Source organism: Semicossyphus pulcher, unplaced genomic scaffold (genome assembly GCF_022749685.1).
Source record: "Semicossyphus pulcher isolate SPU_LCO1_2020_fin unplaced genomic scaffold, fSemPul1.0.p SCAF_8, whole genome shotgun sequence".
Classification (NCBI taxonomy): Eukaryota; Metazoa; Chordata; class Actinopteri; order Labriformes; family Labridae; genus Semicossyphus; species Semicossyphus pulcher.
The window spans coordinates 4372566-4395844 of NW_027211759.1; the positions used below are offsets into that span (position 1 = coordinate 4372566).

At 41.1% G+C, this 23279-nt stretch overlaps 1 protein-coding gene across 1 annotated transcript in view; it reads left to right on the plus strand.

Annotated features, from left to right (window-relative positions):
* The first annotated feature begins 804 nt into the window (after window positions 1-804).
* pik3c2a (phosphatidylinositol-4-phosphate 3-kinase, catalytic subunit type 2 alpha) overlaps window positions 805-23279 on the plus strand; it is a 52399-nt gene continuing 29924 nt past the window's right edge. Inside the window, exons 1-4 of the mRNA XM_069685954.1 lie at window positions 805-889; window positions 5427-6675; window positions 19527-19624; window positions 21521-21681. Coding sequence (XP_069542055.1) covers window positions 5509-6675; window positions 19527-19624; window positions 21521-21681 — 1426 coding nt within the window. The 5' untranslated portion in view covers window positions 805-889; window positions 5427-5508. The remainder of the gene's footprint in view (window positions 890-5426; window positions 6676-19526; window positions 19625-21520; window positions 21682-23279) is intronic.

A 23279-nucleotide genomic window follows, 5' to 3' on the forward strand; every position in this document is an offset into this window, starting at 1 on the left:
CTCTGTGTGCAAAATAACAATTAACAAAAAGCTATAAAGAAATAAAAAAATATTAGAAAAAATTATCTAATCTATCTCATAATCTAATTTATGATTACATTTTCATAACCCTCTCACTGTTTGCAATGTGTTTTCATTTTATATTATTCTTTATTTCATAATATTGTTTCTTGCTTGAATTCAAGATGTTACAATAGTCATATATCAATATGATCAATTGAAATATTACTTACAATTTTCTGCACTTTGTGAAATATGATAAGGAGATAAAAATAAACAAACATATAATAACTTGTACATAATCACAGCTGCTGTGAGGAGACTTTCGGTTTGTGTTGATTTTGGCGCCCCCTGTGGACAAAGCCGTACCTCTTATCTCTTTGCTGATTTTGTCCTGTACATATTTAAGTGGTGGTTTTTAACAAACAATCTCGTCCTGATTTCTTTAACAGTCATATATTTCTTTCACTTTAAATGTTTGCCCTGGAAAATGTTAATCGCTTTATCTGACACCTACCCCCCGCCATCAGTTTCAGGCATTAAAAATAACTATATAGAAATAATAAATCTTGTTGCTGATGTTGTTGTTTGCTTTTGTAGGTCATATAGAGTAATCCAAATTAATTTCAGTCTGTTTTAAAACCAGTGAAAAACTCCTCACAGGGACCTTAAGCTTTTTTGATTGTTTTTTTTGCAATACCCATATTTGTCCACATGATGGCGGTGTTGTCCCATTCAATCTTAGTTCAGCAACCCATCCAAGCAGAGACAGTATCCAACCAAAACTCCAACCGACCTCCTCAACAGGAACTGACGTCCCCTCGGTACAAGTTGATGGAAAAAAATGCAGCTGCAGGAAAAATGGCTCCAAACACCGCACCGCTAAAAGGTGAGAAACTTACCTTATATGCAGTAAATGACTGCGAGTCAAAGTTTTATCCTCTAGTTGCCTGAAATCGGCGGTTTCGGCATCCGTAGTAGGCGACTGTTTTCCGTAAGACAAAACCTGCATTTCTTCCTTGTTGTGGGCAGTTGGCAGGACTAAAGCAGCTTTAGAAATAATATATCAGTGCCCCTAAAAGTACGGAGCAGACATGTAAGTTATTTATGTTGCTAAATTTAGTCGCGTTATGTTTATATGAACGACATTTTTTTCCTATTTAGCGTGCCGTGTTGTTAGGTTTAGCGGCTAACTAACTTAGCATCCAACAAAGTCAGACGTTAAAGTTCCAGCGACTATCAAAAGTACCAAAAAGTGACATTTGAATTTGATAACCGGGTTACTTAGCAGGATTACTGTCTTATTATCTGTTCAAACCCACTGTTATCTCAAACTAACAAACAGCTAGCTCTTATGTGTGTGTGTGCGCGCGCGCGTGTGTGTGTGTGTACAATATGAGAAAAACAAACATTCATGACTTACTGACATTTCACAACGCATCATTTGGTGTCAGGTGAGCATCAGCCGACAGGTTAGCTAAGTTAGCTAACCGAGATGTACACAGATAATTATGCAAGTTAGCTGCTGTGCATTGTTCAGCCTAAAACTGGTCCGTGAAATTATTCTGTAGCGTTAGAGACCTACAGGTTGTATAACTGAGCAAAACATCTCATATGTCGCTTTATTGTCTAGTAAATTGACTTCTAAAAACGTGATGATATCCCAGTGCTAACCATTAACACTTGGGATCAGATGAAACACGTTGTTTCCCCAAAAGTAAATCGTGGAAAAGGATTAGGAGGAACTATTACCCACTGTTTACTTGTACATTTTCTAAGAGTGTATATTTTATATATTTTGTTATCTAATTTTGTACTTTTTTATATATATATATATATATATATCGATTGATATATATATTTTGATCTTTATTTTTTACCCTCTGTGTGCTGATTCTTTCCTATTGTATTGTACTGTATAAGCTGCTGGAGACTGAATTTCCCAGAGGGAGTCATCCCAAAGGGATCAATAAAGTTGAGTCTAAGTCTAAGTCTAAGTCTAAGGAGTTTTCTAAAAGTTATAAAGAAAGTGTTGGCTTTGAGTTGATGTTACTTTCCATGTATTTTAAATTACAAGTACAGCGGACACTATCACTTATTTGCAGCAAATTGTCTTCTGAAGTAGGCTAATAGTTGTCTAAAACTTAAATGGAAAAATGTCAATAAGCGTGTCTCATCGCCTGAGATAATGTCCTCAAATGTCTTGTTTTGTCAAGTGATTCAGTTTATTTTCGCAGAGGAGTAAACAAAGCAGATAATATTCACATTTAAAAGGTTGCAAACAAAGATCTTTAACTTTTTTTCTTAAAAATAACTCAGATTCACTAATTATCAACAGTTGGCAATCAACTTAATAGCTGATGGCTAATGGGTTAATATTTTGCTGCTATATATCTACTGCATGCATAGGATCCATTAGTTGTATGAATAAATCACTGTTCACACAGTGATTTATGTTTACACTGTTCAAGCCAGTACAGGAAAAACTCAAAGGAAGTTTTACTGTATTTTTTGTCTCTTTGTTCAACCATTGAACATTCCTTACAAGTCAATAAACTCAACCTGGTTACTTATTTTCCTCTTTAAAGATGTCCCCCTGTACTTTGCTCAGCTGCAGAGTGTTTTGTCAAAACTGCACTTTTTTTTTTTAACAGCAGTTACAAACAAAACTCGTTTTAAGTCCTATCAGGTCAAATCCAAATTAAAAGTTCGGTTCACAATTATTCAATTCCGTCTTCAAACAAGAGTGAGGTGCCCATATGAACATTGAAACAGCTCGGGGGTTGCTGTCCTTTCTCCTCTTGCTCATGCTAGATATAAACGGGTCCCTTTATTTTGCCCTGTCAGGGGAAAAGGTGGAAGTCAAAATCCACAGTCTGTGCAAAATGCATCCCAGAGATTACCTAAAGCAGCTTGAGTTAGACAAATCAAGCAGATTGATGCTGCCATAAAACATGTAAGCTAGGATTTGAATAGCATAATATATATGTAAGCTGATAAAAATGAAGAATATATACAATGCTGTCAGATAGTGTGGATGAAATTAGATGATTTTCCATCCTTAAAGCGGCCTAAAGGCCACACTAAAGTAAACTGTTCAGGAAGGAGTAAAAAAAAACACTCTGGATGCGTCAAGTGATCTGCAAACTGTCCACACTCTAAATGTGTAATTTATTATTGTGTCCTCTGCATCCTTAAATATTTCACTTAAACAAGGTTGAGTTGCGGTTGTATTTAAAATACTAAAACAGCACTGATTTCCTGCTCAGATGTTGAATGAAGCTCTTACAGGACCTTGGCTCTGCCACCCTTTGCCATGCTGCAGTCAGTGGAACTGAGTTTGCAGTATTTGTCTTGGCCGCAGTTTTATTTTTTTTCCCGTAAGTTAAGTTTTCCTCCATTCTTTGTGCGTGTCTTATTTGCCATATATGGACTTTGAGCATATGGCTAATCTTGATCTAGGATCTTTAGTGTTAAGTCTTGGTTTTGGTAGCTTTCCTCCTGTTGAATCTCCATCGTACAGCGTACAACGATCTAAGGTCTATAGTGAAAGACCCATTTGTATGAACTGTAATCATGTTACATGGTTTCTCAGATTGGCCCTGTGTTTACATACAGAATCAGGAAGTAGCTGCTGTCAAGTGTCTGGTTCAGGTCAGGGGTTATGACCTTTTAAACCTGGAACAGTGACCTTAACTTCTAAGCTTCCATCTCTCAGTACATGCTTCTTCACTGTGAGTAAAATCAATGACATACGGATGAACTGCTTTGGTCCGACCATGGGACGTTTCTGCACAGACTCAAGCCATCCGTGACAGCAGACTCTAAAGGACTATGACCCTTATTTCTTATTCATTTAGGGTCCTAAGACTGTGCTCTTGGCGAAGTTGGCACTAAGCGCTCCTTGTCGAATACTTAATGAATGCAGCCACATTGTCGCTGCCTGCTGGTGTGAGCACAGCTGATAAGACAATCTTGGGCCATGGTGCTAACATAATGCTAACAGAGTGGGAGAAGAAAGAGAGAGAGAGACCCGTCAGGCTGCTTAGCATGCCAAATTCCTCAGCTGCACAATAGTGCTAGGCTAGTCTGAGCCCCAGCACAGCCAGCCTTCTGCACCACAATGGGAGGGGAAGCTCAGGAGAGGCCGTGACGCCTGGGGAGGGAAGGAACTCACTCAACCCTGGGACTGTGATCGTTGGATGAATGGTTGCTTTGAGAAGGCGCCGTGTCATTTTAGGACCACAAAACACTTTGCAGCAATGTTTTTCTCATGTTATACATGTGCAACCCTGTCTCCCAGAAATTATGTTTGCATATAACTAAACTTCTTTCATTGTGACAAGATAATCACTGCCTGGATTATGTCCACCAGCGTTGTTTGTAGAGTGAATATAACACACGATTTATGTAGAGTGTTGGACGCACCAGGAGGCGGGCTGGGTGGATGGTGGGCTAACAGAGCGCTGGACTGCCACACCAGTGGAGTTCCAATAAAAACACCTTATTTCAGTTTGGACGATAAAAGCACTTTGGTTTAGTTTTGAGAAAGATTCTTAAATCATGGCTGACTTTTTTCTGCGTTAAAAATAACCACATCAAATAGGAATAATGCTGCTGTTACTGCGAGTGGATGCTGTATTTCGAGATTGCCTGCTTTGTTCGAAAAGTTTCCTTCAGAGCGTATTTCGTGTTGCATATTTGCTGAGTGTGAAAACACTTTCTAGGAGACAGGGCTGAGATATGGGATACTCTTGGCTCTTCCAGTTGTAGTTGTATAAATCGCTCGAGTTCTTCAAGAGTCAAAGATGTTTGGCAAAGACTTTTTGAGAGCCTGTTGGAAAAACAAGCAGTTTGATTGCATCAATGTGGGATCACAGAAAGTAATCGGTGCATAAATAAAGGAGGAAAATCATAGTTATTTGTTTTGCTGCACAGTAGCTAACAGATCTGTAAGTCTGCATTTCAATATGTGGTGTGAGTCATGTCACCTTCTTATTATACACCACTTGTTTTCTTAAGTCTTTTTTTGGTATGTGGTCAGTCTGGCTGCTCGGTTTAACAACTGCAATGTCAAGGTGAACAACACAGAGGTTCACTAAAAGAGGAGAGCGCTCTGTGAGTAAGCTGATCCATATGAATAGCATGAACATGCTAGTTATATAGAGCATGCTGATTACGTAACCTAACTGGTGCCCTTGGCCTCAAAAACAGCCACAAGTAATTATTGGCTGTCAATACGTGACAAATGGCAGCTCAATAAGCAGTCAAAGCCGGTTACAGCAACAAGGCCCAGAGAAACCTTTAGGTAAAACATGCTCGTACTGTAACTCTTCAAATGTTCAACATGATATACTGACTGCTTTCGACCCGTTTGTCTTCCTCTTCATGTTATTTAAATAACGTTATTTTTCCACCTTTTTCAGGTGTTTGAAGGATTGCTACGCTACCCTTTGGGCCACACTGACTTAAAAGCTGTCAAACTCATGGCACCTTCCAGTTGACAGAATGGCCCAGATATCAAGTGGTAATGGGTTCAAGATGGAGGTCCCCCAGCCAAAGGGGGTTGTGGGTAAAGAGGAAGCCCTCCGCATGGAGGAAGAGGCTCTAGCAAAGTTGCGAAAGGATAAGAGACACACCCTGTCAACTTCAGCACCCTCGTCTTCCTCTGCAGCATCCTCATCCTTCCCGAAACCAAAACCATCAAAGTCTACCACTACTGCTCCTCAACCATCACCCTCGACGAACAGACCAGAAAAGGACCTCATTGTCTTCCCAGAGACCAAGAAGCAGGCAGAGCAGGACAAGTTCAGGGATATTGATGTGGACAAGCTGACCAATGAGGAGCTTGAAAAGCTCCTCCTGGATGAAAACTTTGGGGCGAACAGCAAAGTGTCTCGCCCATCATCCTTGCTGGGGTTTAACCTCAGTGCCTCCTACCCGGGGGGCATTCCCTGTAGCTCATCTCCTTTCCAGAGCGGCCAGTGGACACCCGTTCTGACCACCCCATCTAGCTCCAGTGTGTCCACTCCCACCCATCAGCCTATCCCAGTGTTCCCCTCAGCTCCATTCCCCAAACCCGGCACATTTCAGAATGGCTTCACTCCAACCATGTCGCCCTTCATGGCCATGTCGGCGCAGCAGGCATCCTTCATGGCGTTCACTCCCATCCAGCCTGCTGCTGCCATGGTCTTCCCGCAGCCAGCCGTGGACCCGGAGATGGCCAAACTGTTTGACAAGATTGCCAGCACCTCAGAATACTTGAAGAATGGCAAATCGGCCTGCACTGACCTAGATTCCTCTCAAGCCGGCACAGCTTCTCTGGCACCCAACCCACCACCACAGCAGCCAGCGGCAACGGAATCCTCCAGCATCAGCCGCTTTGACTGGCTGGATCTGGACCCTCTTACAAAGCGTAAAGCTGAGAATGAGGAGGGATCCCCGGCATCAGGAGGCCCTGCACAGGCAGCACCAGGACTTCCTGCCGGGGATCCTTGGGATGCAGTGCTTGAGACTGAAGGGAACAGCACAAGCAGCAGCAGCCCCACACCGGAGGCAAAAGCATCACTGTCAGTGCGCTCACAGCACAGGAGAGCTTCAACAGGAGCAGCTGTCACCAGGAGTCACTCGCTCAACATCCCGGGGACCTCCTCCCAGCACAAACCAAACAATCAGGTAAGATCACTGTCACAGGAAAATGTTTTCTTACCGCTTAGTTTTTGGCATGATGCCAAAGCAGGAAAATTATTTAGATAAAAGGGCCTGAAAACTTACTCCAACCAGCTTTTTACTGCGTGCTCTGGTGTCCAAAACGAATGTTACACCCTTCTGTGCACCACATCAGGATGAATCAATATTTGAATACAGGGAAGGAAATTAAAACCTGCCAAATGTAATGTAAATATTGGCCGGAGCAGGTTCAAATTCTAGGTCATCTGCTACCATTGCAGTTTCTCTGATGTTACTCAATTCTGTTGGCAAAATGCAATTTTAAGGATAAGAAAAAAAAAACATTACATGGCATATTTCTACTGTCAGATACCAGTAACTCTGTGTTTACAGTTCAAAGACTTCAACTTAGATTTCAGAGAAACCTGCCACAGTGGCAGGAGAGGAAATGAACCCAATATTAGATCCTGTTTTTATACTCGACACTGCCAATCAAATCTGATCAAACAAAACGCACACAGCTCCAATAAAGCAGAAGTCTTAGAGCATCACACTCAGGCTCTTAATTGTTGCTTGTTTAGTTGTGGATACGTATTGTTATTAGTATTCAGGGTTTTTAATGATAGCTGCGTTACATGTATGTGTATCAGTCTCAGGAGGTTTTATAGAGTATTACTTGATGCGATGGCTAACAGGGAGACTATTAGTTACACCTGCATCCTGTTCTTTCTCTTTTATATACACATTTTCACACCTGGAAGCTGCACAGGTCACTTCTTCCTGCTGTTGGCCACTGAGCAACATTAGTTAGTACAGCAATCTGTCTTTGTACGCAGAACTTGGTAAACACAACATCAGCTCTTAGCGAGTGACTGTAAAGTTCAGTCAGACCAGATCACAGTAGATCCTCTCGTTCAACCAAAACACCCATCAAAGTCCGTCTGCATGCACACTCCTCAGTCATTCCTAGCACAAGCCTAACATCCTCTTTACTTCTGCTCCCTGTAATCACGCCTTTCACGTGGTGAGCTACCCACTGTTTCACCCCACAATTCACCCTGAACCGCATTTTGTGATTAATTTTGCCGTGCAAGACACGAGTGATCTAATTCCTTGAGATGAATATTGAGAGCATCCATTTGGGGCAGTGCTATGGGCAAGTGGCATGGGATATTGTTGCCTCTAAATCTCTTCATTCCCCCCTAAAACCAATCAACCATCTGCCACTTGGCTGGCAGCATTTGAGTTTATCAGCCAAACATGAACTCGTCACCCTCGTGAGTCTTCCTCTTTATTCAGTATGTAAGCGTCAGATTCACCAGAAGGAGTAAATCCTTTGTTGGGAAATGAATCAATGAAAGATTTTTCTTTCTTCCTCAGAACAATACAAACCGCCCTTTCTCAAAAACGCCACACAGGACTTTTAAGTCTGGACAGTCTGTTCTGTCGGACGTTGTGTCATTTCTTTTGCGGTTTTCACGACACCCACTTCCTGCTCATTGTGCTTCTCTGTGTCATGACCGGACAATTAGTCTCTGTGGTATGTTCGTCACACCAGGGTGATAATTAACCTTGCAGCACTGTACAAGGAAGGCCCTCATTTCCAGGATTCCTCATGGCGGAAAGATTATGGTACGTTACAGTCTAAAAAACGTAGAGACATGTTGAGGAAGAGGTCATGAACATGACCAGCCGAGTGCTATTTCTATCGTCTGTTCCTGTAGGTCTTTAGTTTCATGTGTGGCACTCACAGACATATATTTTACTCATCAAAGGCAACATGTCCAGTCTGCACACCCAGCTGTGTCTTCAAGGGACGAGGAATGTGTGCGTCTTTGAAAGGATGAAGCGTGTTTGTTTACACTTGCCTATATGTTAGGTCTAGCCCGCGCTGGCTGGTCAGACTGTGGTGTAACTTCACATACATCCCTCTGCACTCTTGCTTCTTCTTTATATGCATCCATTTTATCTGCAACCTTTCTGTATGTGCGTCTGAGATGATATGTGAGTTAGATTGCTCCCCTTGCACCGTCTGCTTGCCCTGGCACACTGCGCCCATGTTGTTGTAAACAGGAACAAGCCTGTACAGCTCCCCTATAACCCACAGCAGCATCAGAACGACGTAAGAAACGGCCCTCATTCACTGCCGTGCCAGCTCTGCTCTAATTTAGACTCCAGGGAGAGAGATGCTGTTTCCGTGAACCTTGGATACCTTTGAGCAACATGATTAGATACTGTGATGCGGGGAAACAGGACAATTATTCCTATATCTGCTTCATGACAAAAGATTCCCAGTAGTTTACGTGTGTAAGGTTTTTAAGAAGAAGCAGCAGCCAACAGTGTGAGAAAAGAGAACCATGAGAAACAAAAGTCTGTTCGATGGGCACAAGCACAGGAACATAAGAGTGAAACTAGACCACAGAGACGTACATTAAGTTGCCTGCACGGACCACAGAGCTCAGTTTACAGTGATGACACAGTTTGGCAGAGGACAGACTGACGTCGAGGTTTGGTCTTGCTTTCCAAAAAAGACTTAAATATTGTAGTCCAGTGTAAACAGTTCTTCTCTTGCTTCCCTTAAAGAACAAACCAATGTTTTGCATGGTCCTTGCCCACACATTATGCAATAACATGGCTGCAAAAACATTTTTCAAACAGGCTGTTATGTCGGAGGTTGTCGAGGGGTTTTCCTAACATTTTAGACATCCTCTGGTTTCCATTCATGTCTCTTCAAAACTGTACAACTTAGTTCACAAAGACTTGAAACTTGCTTGAGCTAGCTTTGGTTGTGACGTATCATTTTTTTATTTGCAAAATAACTCAAAATATGAGTTTTTGGATGAATTCTGGTGCATTTATGTAACTAGCTGCAACACCGTTACATTTATGAGCTACGTATGAAAATCAAACCCTGTGGACTTAGAAAAGGATACACTGACATAGTATAATGCGACTCTGACTGTGCCCTTAAGAAGCCAAGTGTTAATATGCTTTTATTGCACTTCATTTTCATTATAGCATTGTAAAGCAATTACTTTATTGCAGTGAGTTCTTCTAATACGCGTCAGCGATGAGAGAAAACACCCACCAGAGTTCTATAAATAGATCTGCACCACATGTAGGCTGATAAATTAGAGATACTGGTGTTGAGTTGCAGAGCAGATCCAGACATCAGACACGTCTTAACCCTTCCACTCAAAGCTAAATGAAATCCTCTAACAGCCTTCAGCACAGTTTGAAATAGCGGTTGTAGGCATATGGTGGTTTCATTTTTAACCGAGACACATTAATAATCTCTCTACAACTAAAATAAAACCTCTCCAGAACAGTTTTTATAATCTATGTCTAGTTGAGGAAGCGAACAGTAAGCAAGCAGCATTCTGGCTTAGCATGAGGCCTTACGCTTTTCTATTGTTCCGACCACTCAAAGCTGCTTTTACACTACGTGACACATTTCTAAGTGCCAAGCTCAAATCAGATATGCCCATTTATACCCGATGGCTATGCCACTGGGAGCAATTTGGGGTTGCCCAAGGACACCTCGACATGTGACTGTAGCAGTCAGGGATCGAACCTCTAACCTTCCGATTGAGAGACCACCCACTCTTCCACTGAGCCACAGCCGCCCCAGAAAAGTAGATGTAGAAGTGGAGAAACTGAATCAGAACTCGTCAGGCATTGACCTCTGCGTGTTTGTAATTGTTTCACCCTGTTGATTCACTTGTAAATATCTGCCTCGGTAAACTTTTTTAAATTCCAAGATGAGTCTTTGGATGACTGTAAGTCAGCCTGAAGTTGCCAAGCCTTGTTGTGGCTGGCATGAGTGAAGTGTAAGATGTGGTAATGCTGGCAGAGGGGAGTAAAATGGAACAAATGAGATTGAACTTGGAGGCTTAGTCAGAGCTGGACTATCTACAGTGGACTCACACCACGTCTACTGTATGATTCTTTCTCTTTCTGTTCTGTCTGTTTATCTCTTACATTCTTTCAGTTGTCACTCCTTCTACTCTATCGGTCTTTCTCTTTCCATTCTGTCTCTTCCCTGAACTTCACTGCCTACCTATCTACCAAATGAATAATGTGACACAAAACACTGATTTGGAAATAATTTTAAATCATTGTCTTTCCGTTTTTCCATTTAAAAGTAGTACAATCACAGTGAGAGCTGCGTCCATAGCAACGGTTAGCTCTAGCCTTCTTCAAATAAGCTAACTGTTGTTACTCACATTAAATGGAAACATTCCCAGTGATGGTGAAGTGAGACACGGTGAGTCGGACCACAGGAATCAGTGCAGCACCTGATTGAGGTTTCCTGTCTCGTCGCTGTCAAGACTCTGTCCTCATTTTCTTTTCTATTTGTGTCTTTAAACACCACATCTCTCTGTTAGAGCTTGTTTTGCCTCTTTTAACCTTTATTGCTTTCTCTCTGCTGTTTTTTTTTCTTATTTTCTTCCTAAAAAGACCGATGTCAAATTTACCGGACTTCTTTCAGCAGGTTGATATGATCACATATATTCTCCTCTCTATTTTGTCTGATTAGAGCCGAATCCCTAGCAACGGTGTGTTCTTCATAACAACACTCTGTTATCGAGAAATAGCCGACCTCAGAATGCGTAATTAACCAATCGGAATCAAGTATTTAACACAGCAGTGGAATAACATAACTAAGTGCTATCCCCCTTTCTTCTTCCGTCCTTCCATTTACCGACTCCCTGTTCTGCCTGGCTTCCAGTCACTTGCTTTTGCCTTTGGTTGTAGGTTACTGATAATGAGTAGTCAAACAAATAACTCTATCTGCACTTCAGCCGTCACACCTCACAGCACGAACGCCTGTTCAGACCTGGCTCCTGTTTGCAAAGCAGCACAGACAGTGTGTCATTAATCACGCTCCGCCATGTCTGGTGTTAGGCAACACAAACTTCTGGTACTTATCGTCCAATAGTTTCAAGGTAGTAACACTTGATTCAGGTTCCTTGTTTTGTGTAGTAGACCCAGAGAAGGAGTGTGCGTGCATGCATTAGCAGCAAATGTATGTAGATGTGAAGCTATGCAGAGGTAAAATATGGAGGAGAAATTGCAGCAGGTTTGTTGTTTGACTAACTGTCTTTTGATCTATTTAGTATTGTTAATAAAAATGATGATTATGTAAGTCCCATTAACGACTAAATAAAATGTTGTGTGGCATACACACACTGAAGCATTTTGCTGGCTCTTTTATTGCACACTAAGCGAGCATGTCTGTACCTGCTTTTTCTTTCACTGTTATCACCATAACCCGCAGGCTGATTTTATCTGAGCATGTGCTGTGATTCAAGGTTTTCTATCTATAACTGAAACTACAGTTTACCAGCATGCATTGTACATTTTTCCAACCTACTTATGCAGTCAGATCTCTCCTTCCCCCGCAGACCTCTTTATATCTTTCACACCTCCGCACCATCCCACACCAGACTCTGCCCCATTTTCTTTTATGATCGTCTAATTACACCTCAAGTGTGAGAATCAGCAGCAATCTTAACACCCTCTAAATTTTGTTCCCTCACAGAGGTTGCAGGGTCAGAAATGTTGTTGTGCAGGGATGTTTGTGTTTGTGATTCACTGGGCAAACAGCTCTGTGTCTCCTCACCTTTGACCTTGTTTACTAGCAGAAAACAGGAGACATATTGTGGAAGATGGAGCGAGGAAGCAGGTTCACACCAGATACTGATGCTCATAACAACAACAGTCCTAGCATGTGTTCAGGGAATTGGGTGAATTATGCAATGTTTTGGGGAAAAAATTCCAGTGTGTCAACATTGGTTGCACACGACTGAGAATTCTTCCAATAGCAAACAGGTGCTGGACGATATAGCAAACAATATTGACTTTTCCTACATTGATATTTTTCAGTGTTTATTTGAGAATGCTGTCAGTTTGAGGAGTGTCCTGATAATGACGGAGGCCTAAAGAGCAGCATGTGCAGAGGGACTGCGAGCCAAGCTGCTGCAAACATTAATGCAGCTTGTTTCAGGAGCTAAGCTATTTTTTTGGATCGGATTTCTCCAGTGGTAATCGTTTTAAGGTTTTCAGTGGGAGCTGAATTATCCGCAGAGGTCTCCTCTTGTTCAATATGAAGGCGCCCTTTAATTAAAACCAGTAAAAACACTTAATGAAGGAGTCTCGCGAACGTCTCCCTGATGCTCTTCAACAGACACAGCAGGATGTCAGAGACCTGAGATCATAGCTGCTGCTAACATTAGCTTAGCTTTAGTGGGAGCTGAGTTATCTGCAGGGGTCTCCTCCAAAATGACCCATTTACCAAAACCAGTAGAAACACTAAATGAAGCAGTTTCAGGTTTAAAATCAGCGTCTCTCCGACGCTCTTCAGGGGACAAAGGATGTCTGGCGAGGAGACAGCGAGCCCAGCTGCCACTAACGACAAAAAATGTTAACATGACATCAATTATATGGACAACAATTTTCTTCTTTGGAGGATGACAGGAGTTCACTTTCTTCTTCACCTGCAGCTCAAACAATGCTTTCAAATGGGAAGTAGGCATGTGCGCTGGTGTGTACTTCACACGAACCCAAAAAACTTGAGACTAACTGGCTGTTGTTGATACTTTTCCTGTGTTATTGGCTCTTTGATGTATCCATACCAATTAATAAAGACTAAAATGTTTCATTGTTATTAACTTAATTTAATCGCAATCCCCTATTGACATTGTTTTTTATCCCCGCCTTATAGCAAACTAATCAAAGTGTTTGTTTGACGGTCAGCCGCATGTTTTTAACCCAGGGATTTCACTTTATCACACAGGAAGTGTGAGTAAGTAAACCATCGGTTACTTCCTGATGGAAAGGAGAAGTTGATTAGGTTTCTTGAGTAGCTAGTTCCTCTGATTTAAACCACCCAGTTTCTCACAGGCACCAGGTCTCATCGATGCGGCTGTATCCAAACAGAAGTGCTGAGAAAATGTTGTTTATGGATGCAGCCAAAAACATTTTAGACACTTAGAGGCTGCTGAGTATTCACATCCCATTAAAAATCAATCTTCATCCCTGCACTAAGTGCTGGATCAGCATGAAAGCATCGCTCAGCGTTTCTCATACTGTTATGTTTTAAAGTGAAGCCTGAGGCAGCTGAAGTTCGTTTGATTCCTACTAAGCTGAGACTTGCATGTTGCAGGTTAAGTGTCAGCAAAATGCTTGATCTTAAACATTTTCTTTTCTGATACTCATTTATGCTTCTTTCCATTTCTTGTTAAATATCGGAGGTGTGTGTTCTGGTTACATTTAAAGCTGGTGAAACACAGACAGTGCAGGTTGTGTCCTGTGCACAACCGGAGCTAATTTTCATTAGGCTGGCACAGAGCGGAGGTGTCTAATGTCTAGATGTGTACTGTAACTCAACACTGATGCTGGGATTGGAATTACCAGCAGCCACCAGACGTGTCTGTGGTTGCTGCAGTCTTTCACTTCTGCCGCTGTGCTCGGTCAGGCCTGCATGCATGTGTGTCCCATGGGAGAGACACACAAACTTCCTCCATCTGACATGTTCTTGTATATTACACTCGAGGGAAACAACAACAGTTTTTGCTAAAACTTTCTGCTGTTTTTTCATACTTGACCTTGATTTGCAGCTAGCTTGAAAAGCTTTTGAGAGATGTTGGGTAGAAGCTGGTGGTCCTTGATTCAGATAAGGAAAACCTTGATTACACAAGTTTAATGAATTCAAACAAATGAACAAAAAACATTTAATGTGATTATTGAACACTTTTATTACACATTTATTATTATTATTATTTTTATTATTATTGCTGTTATAGTTTTTGTTAATTTTAAAAGCATAATTAACTGTTAATACGTGCATACTAAAGGATTTATTAACCTTACTAAGGCACTGTTCTTGCTTTAGATCCAGTAGCTGCAAATAAAACTGTTAATTAACTGTTAATAAGCGCATGGTTAATTGCTAATTACTGCATAATAGAGTATGCTTTAACCTTAATAAAGCAACAGTCAAGCATAGTAAAGGTTTAACAATGGCATACTGAGTGAGTAAGACTAAATGAATGAGTTTGTAATACTATTATAAACAATCATAAGAAACTTATAAGGCTTTTATTAATGCTCTGAAGCTGTCTATAAACTGTTTACAAGTTTCTTTTAAGTGCTTATGAATGTCTTATAATCAAACAATTAACATGATTATGATACTATTATTAACACTTAAATAGTCTTATTAACATATATCTAATTTTAATAAGCATCTTATAAGGGTCTCATTACCTGTTAGCTAACGCTTATTACACGGACCTTAATGTAAAGCGTTACCAAAAATAGGTAGAATGGGGCATAACTGCAGATGTTAAACCTCCATTAACGTAAAGGAGCCTTGACAAGATTTTTCTTGTAAACAAAATTTCTGTTGAGATTAAATTTTACTCAACAAAATGAGTGTCTTCAGAAGAACTGTATACCACGTTCAAATGCGGCACCTTTTCATTTTTAGATGTGCAGGTCTTTTCTTCCTGTCGTGGTCTGACTATAATCAACAGTAAACACTCGACCAAAACGGACACAATGCTCAATAACACTCTGTTAAGAGTGCTGCAACTCTCCATAATCTACATGTGCAATACCTATTGTTGTCTTTTATTTATTAATGTGCAATATCACCATCTCACTTCTCATAATGTGCAGTACTCAATTCATGCTGTACACTTGCTGACTTAGTTTGTCATTTGGCCTGTTGCGTATTATCTTATTAACTCTGTCCATATTTTTTAGGATACACTTGTTTAGTTACCTATTTTTATATGCCCTTTATTATAATGTTGCACTATCCACTTTGCTGCAGTTACGCTGTAAATTTCCCCGTTGTGGGACAAATAAAGGATTATCTTATCTTATCTTTATGAAAGTTGCACCCTTTGCACATACACCACAAAACCTCTTCAAGCTTTCCCAGAGTTCTGCATTTTGGGGCCCTTGTTTTCTGTCCCCCTAAGCAAAACTATTATCATTCAGTATGTCTGAACGGTTGTGTAACAGCTTTCTCCAGTCTATGAGGTTAAGCTGCCCTAGAAAAACAGCACGAATAGTTTGACGAATGTGTCATTTTGTAGAAGTCACATGTATCATAACTGAATCTGTCTCACTCTGGAGCAGAATGTGGCCAACAAGTGATGTAGGAGAGTCGACACAAAAACGCCTCTTTTACAGATTGAAACCCTGCTGATACAGACATCTATCAAGACAGTAACATCAGAGCTTGTAGCTGGTTTAGGGAAGTGTTGAAGAATAATTTTTCCATGTCTTGTCTGTGTAGAAGTACTGCAAAAAGGATTAAGGAAACCATCTATCATGAAACAATTGGAGGAAATTCACATCAGTTGTGTAGATTTAAAGGCTTAACCAAAGACAAACAGTAATATATATTCTATATGTGTAAAACTAGAAGTCTCCAAGTAAGATAACTATTGACCCAGTGGCACATTTTCATACTGGATTTTTTTTATTATTATACTCATCTCTGTTTAGATTTCTGTCGTTAAAAAGGTCCAACTAACGCTCACATACCACCGCTTCCTCTCCATGACCCTGAAGATCAGCCATCATTAGGTTCATAATCTTCCTTTATGTCGTACAGTGTTTTCCCGTTGTTACAGTCAGTACAGTGACACATCACAGTGAAAGCAGAGAAAAGGATTAGTCAACCTGTGAATCATATGAGGCCGTTCCCATGACTTCAGACACCAGGAGCTCTCCGTCCGGGTCCAACAAAAATCGATAGAGTGAAACAAAGCCGGGCCTGTCCCGCTGAACAGCCTGCTGAGTGTGTATGTTTGTGTGCGTGTATGTGTGTGTTGTACTGTGACAGTCAGCTAACACGACCTCATTGGAGTATCTGCCCTTGTTTGTTGTCACTGCAGCAAACCTTACTCAAACACGAACACTTCAAACGCGCTCTGTTAGTCTCCTTTATCGTCTGCTTTTTAATGTTGTCTCTCAGTCTCTCTCTCTCTCCCTGTTTGACCCTTTGTTTTTTGACCTCTCACCCTCTGTCTTTTTCTATCCTTCCCTGAGCTTTATTTGCAAAATGTACTATTGAACTACTAGCTGCATTTTGAAAGCCAGTCTGTAAAAACAGCGATAATTTGAGGCTGAAATTGTTCTTGCAGGAACTCGGTGTCCTCTCTCTCCCGTGCTGGGAGATGCAGGTGGTTTGGTGCCGGGCTTGGCCTCCTTTCCTCGCTCCATGCTGACTTAGAGATTTCTATCTCCTGGTGTTAAGTCAGGTCAGCTCGCTGCTCTGAACAACACGTCTCTGCTCTTTAGGCGGCACAGTTATGGTCTAAATGATTTCTTAAGTAACTCTGCTGGATGTCAGTGGAGATAATTTCTCTGGTATTTGCTTTTAGTGAATAGTGGCATCAGTCCACTTGATACAGATAAGACGTTATACACATTTTGTTTCGCTTCTTTCTTTAGAGATTTTGTGGTTTGACATTCAAAGGAAATTTGAGTTTGAGACATGGGTTTCACATGCACCAGAGAGTCCTGATCTGGAATTGAATCAGGGACATGGTAGTTATTGTATCTGTGTTTATATTAATTATTATAATTAATAATTATTTACATGTATATTGTTGGTCAAAGTGGCACGTAAAAGAGTTTCCCTGGGATCTTGTAGAACTGCCATTAGCATTTTTGGCTGACCGCCGGGGTCAGCCATACACGAGTCTGTATGTGACTGACTGACAGTACTTTCACAGCCGTAGAGAGACGACTTGCGTCATTCCAATGGCGGCTCATGGAGCATATTGCACCTCCACTGATGAGACTCTGTCTATAAGGCTCTGGATACTTTGTTCGGGGAGTAGGCGGGGCTGCTCCTCCGCTGTCCTCACCTACGTCCGCAGTGTGCACCTGCTTTCAAACACGTTGTCATCGGCCTCATAAGGACAGTCCTTGTAACACATTGCCCACAATAGCGCACATTGACCTGATGCGGTCAGCCACATATTAGGTTTGACCTGGTCTTGTTTAACTATTCATTTAAAGCTCCTGTGAGGAACCTTTGGTTTGTGTTGATTTTGGCGCCCCCTGTGGACAAAGCTGTACCTCTTATCTCTTTGCTTATTTAGTCCTGTACATGCCTCATGCATCATCCTGCTTTCTTCATCAGTCATATGTATCACTCACTTTAAATGTTTGCCCTGCAAAATGTAAACAAAGGCAGTGTGCAGTTAATCGCTTTATCTGACACCTACCCCCCCGCCAGCAGTTTCAGGCATTAAAAATAACTATATAGAAATAATAAATCTTGTTGCTGATGTTGTTGTTTACTTTTGTAGGTCATACATACATATATATTTCACTTTTTCAAAGCTTTATCACAGACTCGAGGTCCAGATAAAAAGACAAGAAGATTGGTCGTGCGTATCACTACATCTGATGTCAGACAACACCAAGATGATAACGTTCTCTGAGCAAATACATTTATCCACAAGGTTTCTTAAAACAGCTTGAAAAGTATTAACTCGAGCAGTCACAAACATTTCACTTGCACTACACCACCTTGGTCACTAAGGAGAATCCTCATAGCATCATTATAAGCTACTTATGTAGCTTGTCTAATTTAAAGTTCTTAAAACTAAATAATTTGAAACGTCTGTTTTGTGCCTTGTGATTCCAAAGGAAATCTACAATTTGATAAATTAAAAAAACAACTCATGAATCTACTGAACTGAAAACTTCTGCCATGTTTATAAATCTGTAAGCAGAAGCAAATTTTCTTTTCTTTTCAATTTTAGTTAAAGGGAAACGTAGAAGTCAAGCCAACCTGGCACAACTTGATGTGGCAAAACAACCTCCAGGTCTTTTTTTACATGTTTCCTCTTTCATTGTCAAAAACTCAAAACTTTCCAGAAGGAAGAAGTTATAATCCTGACATTCCAAACATTTCCCTTCGCCCTCTCTCCCTTTTCCTCTCTTCCTGTCCTGCCTGGTCTTCAAACCTCTCTCTCCCTCAGCGGGAGTGATGTCAGACTCAAAGATTTCTGAGCCGTGACAGAGCACTTTTGCACACAGCTCAGAGCCTGGCACAGGAAGGGGCGGGGCTCTTTCACTTCTAATTTCCTGTGCCACAGGAAGCGCATTCCTCAACCGCTGGCAGCAAGACAGCAGTAAAAAGCCGTGTGTAACTGTGAGTTCCCGGCAGCAGGCCAGCCTCCTGGAAAGAGGGCTGTCTCAGGATCATGTTTTGTGTGTGTTGTCAGTCTGTGTGTGAGAGAGACACTCAACTCTTTCACCTGAGCTCTTTAAATGTTTATGAATTAAAAAAAGGTTTAATGAAATTATATTTTCTCTTTGTTTTGTTTAGATATAGGAGAAAGAGTTAAGCTTGCGGCGTGCACACGGTTAAATGAAATCGTAAATTGTGTGGCAGAGAGACGCTTTAAACCCAAACCTTGATTTAATGTTAAACTAATGTTTAATTTAACGAGACGAAGGCATAAAAGAAGTGGAGAAGAGCCTTTGCCCTTGCCACTGTTTTTTCACTCTAGGATTCATAGCTCTGAGGTGTTTTTAATAAAACTGCCCCCTCAACAATCCTCAAACACAAATCACCATAAAGACTTCGTCTAAGAATGGTTGTCCTCACTGAGGCCTGTTTAGCTGATATACAGGGTTCACATGTGCTAGACTGGACACACTATAAATGACAAACTTCACACAGTGACTTAATGTATACGTGTCCTGACTCCCTCCATCTGACCAGCTTCTGTTCTGTTTGACATATAAAGCAAGTAAATCAGGTGCATTTTTCTAGTGCTGACTGTGTGCTTCTGTCTTTTTCACGCTTGCAGGACAAGGGGAAAGGAAAAGGCTTGGTGAGGAATGCCGCCCTGGAAGAACAAGACGCTCAAAACCTGGAGGTTGTCGCCTTCTGTGAAGACGTAGCAACGTAAGATCCTCACTTTTTGGATCTAAAGTCATCGTTTGACTATTTGTGACCTTCTTTGGTTGTTCCTGAGCTTTGTAACATTTTGAAATTCATATTGATTATGGATATTATCGGCACGTTATCGGTATCTGCAGACTATGGCTTTAAAATAACATATCGGCATTGGCAGATATGTCATTTTTCTGCCGATATTTTCCACCGATAAAACAACACTTTAATTCTCCCTAAACGCTCGATGATTCCCTAAAAAAGAAAAGAAAATGTTACAAACAAATAAATATGGTATTTTGTATGTAACTTAAGTCTAAGTAGTTTTTTATATTGCCCAGTGAATGTGTACATTTTAAAAAGCACTGTATTATTTTATTTCTGCATCTGACAGTGGGCCACTACAATAAGAGTGGGCATGATATCAATTCCACTGCAGGGAGACTTAATGTTCTCTGCAATTAGGTGGAAAAAACACATGTGCCTAATTTAACAGTATCAAAATCAGCAATTGGCAAAAAGGGTTGGAAAATATCGGCATATCGGATATCGGCAAAAAATCCAATAGCGTGCATCCCTAATAATGATCTTATATTGGTTTAGGGCACCTCACAGAGCTGCCAACCTGTGCCTCCTATAAGAAGAGAAAGTAAAAATAGACAGTTTGAACCTTTTGCTGGTGACACTGCCCCCTACAGTGAAAGAAACTGCTGCGATTGTGACGCTCTTGCCGAATGCAGGCGATCAGTAGCTGCAGATTTTGCACGTTGTGCTAGTCACACTGTGTGGTCGTACTTTAAGCTTTATGGTTGTGATAGACGAGAAGCCCGGTGATTATCAAAGTGATTACAATTTTTTCTGAGAGTGACTTTAAAGTGTGTAGCAAATTTCCTGGTCATCCTTTCCATGGGTATTGAGACATTTCACTCAACCCAAAAATGTCAGATGTCATCGTCTGGGAAGCCTTCATTTTGGCACCATGTTTTGTGTCAATCCGTCCGATAAAGGTTGATACATTTGACAGGATAATTAAGGCTTAAACTTGCTGTTGGCTCTTGAGGAAAAGTCATGTGCTCACTAAAGACATTCAGATTAATTTCTGGAGACCATGAATGTCTGAACGAAATGTCACGGCAATCAACTTTCTAGGTTTGTAGATATTTATGTCCAAACCAGTGTGGTGCCTCTAGCATGTCTGGAAATAGCATAATTTACATGTTTGTATGTAATTGTCAATGCATGCTTACACATTTTCATGCGTACATACACATAATTGCATGTTTTGCAGCTGCATTCATGTCCTGAGGCTGTGCAGAGTCTCTCACTCTTAGTAGTTAGTTTGGGTGGAGTGATGATGAAGCTGCGCTCAAGGAATCCACTTTCATTATTACAGAGTCAACGCCCGCTGTGTGTCCAGTGACTTTACTGCCTGCTAGTTGGTGAACACTAACTCTACCTAGTTTGATTTAAACTCTTAATAATTTACTTCCCATGCCAGAAGTATCAGAGTCGTTGTTAAAGGCCGCGTGATCACTTTAGATGTGCATTCATGCTCCCTTTCATCCCTCCATCCAGTTTTTCTTGTTATGCTGCCTTAAGTGCATCCAATAGTCTCATCCAAGCAATCCGTTCAACATGCCAGGCTGGCTCTGGCTGCCTCTGATGTGTCTTTACCGACCAAAACACAGATTCAAGATTTAAAATTCAAGATCTTTATTTGTCACATGCTCGTACAGATAGGCAGTAAAATGCAATGACTGAACCGCAAGGCCCTTCAATAAAAACCCTTAGACACATAAAGATCGCAAGAATATAAAAAGATAAATGAATGAAAATGTCAGAGTGGGGGGAAAATACATGGAGGAAATCTTGACTCTGCTCTGTTGTGATCTTTTTTCCCCCTAACAGTCTGCGCTCCAAGTTCCCTCATGGCGACATGTGCACCAACCCCGGCTACGTCCTCAGCCCGGTCATTACACAGAGACATGGCGACGGTGACAACAGCTGCTCTGTGAAGGTTTCTATTGAAATCTCTGAATCCCAGCAGCCTGTGACCTTCACTTGTGACGGTAAGCATCCAGAAAAAGTCCATCATATGAACTTTGAAATAGTTTTTAACAGGATAAAGGATGTGACAAATTTTAAAGAGCAGCTCCAGTCATGTTTGAAGACACATAAAATACTCTGCTTGAAATATTAAATAGTGTCTGATATGTTTTTTTTCTGCAAAATACGTTTTAATTACAAAATCTGCATTGTCCCTGCCCACTGTACACATTTCCAACCGCCCCCTCCGTCACGTCTCTGCCGTCATTTAGTGGCAACTTGTTGAAACTTAGCTAGCTTGAAATTTAGTTATTAGTAGTAGTAACGGTTACAGCTGGCTCGAGCATCGCCGAAGTGGTTGCCATCGGTTGCAAATAATGATATGCATAGCGTCACCCCGTCCATTAACAGGATTGGCTCCTTAGGTTTGTGACGTCTCAAACCTGCCAATCTGAAAACATGTTGTTCAGCCTGTCCTTGGTACACTGCAGTTTAAAAGCAGACAGGCCCAGCCATGGAGATGACTGCTGATGTTGTACCTCATATGTCTTGTAGCACATTAAGAACACCACATGGAGATGTTTACAAGGTAAAACACTTGATGTTCGCTGGAGGGTGTCTATAACACCTGGTGCAACCAAAAACTGAGCACAAATCGCTGGTTTTACTTGTTATTTAATGTATTTAATTGTATCATAGTCACATATTCTGTGTCATGTTTTAATGTAAGGCTGCTCATTGCTTGTCAGAAACGTTGTTAATGTGCTGCTGCCTGTCTTGGCCAGGACACTCTTGAAAAAGAGATATTAGCTTTTTGCTGGTTATATAAATGTTAAATAAAACATTTAAGAAATCCTGATGTCAGGATGTTTCGTTTCCTAGAAGGGCCGAATGGCTAAAGGATGAATCTGAATTAATGGCTGTTGATCATGAAAATTAAGTTTAACGATTTCTCAAAGATATTGAACACAGCTTTTTAATTCTAGAATAGAAATACAATAAATTAGAAGAATTCCCAAGTGTTAAGATGTGTAGAAATCCTCTGTGTAATTGTAACAGCATCACATATAAGTCACCCAGACAGAACCCTCGTACCCTCTTTGCCTTTAAGAGTGAGCAGCTCAGATTGCAGATATGTGAGTTCTGAAGGAGGAAACGACATTCACAGCTGCCAAACTCTTTACCCCCTCCCCACCTCATTTTTTCTTTCTCTTTTCGTTTTTCCTGTCGTGGGAAGTACACTTTGTTCCTTTTTCCGCACAAATAACGGTTTGTCCCTGCGCCATAGTGTAGCCATGTTGGGCAAAAGCGACTGGAGTCGAGTTTTTTTTTCAAGGTCTCCTTACCCGGCTGTGGAGGCGCTGTTATTGGCTAACCCCTCGTTATATACACACACAAAAGTGCAACCAGTGTGATTGGCAGGTCTTTTGGGATCTCGAGCCACACACACTGAAGGCTGTCTGCCAATCCAGTGGGCTTTTTTTGTTAGACATATTATTCCAACTGTGCGACCAAGTTCACCACTGTCTAAGTGTGTCCCTTAGGATAAGCATTAGGCCGCTGTGTTTGTGTGTGTAAGTATGTCTGCTCTTTGTTTCTCTGTCTGAGTTTATATTTATCT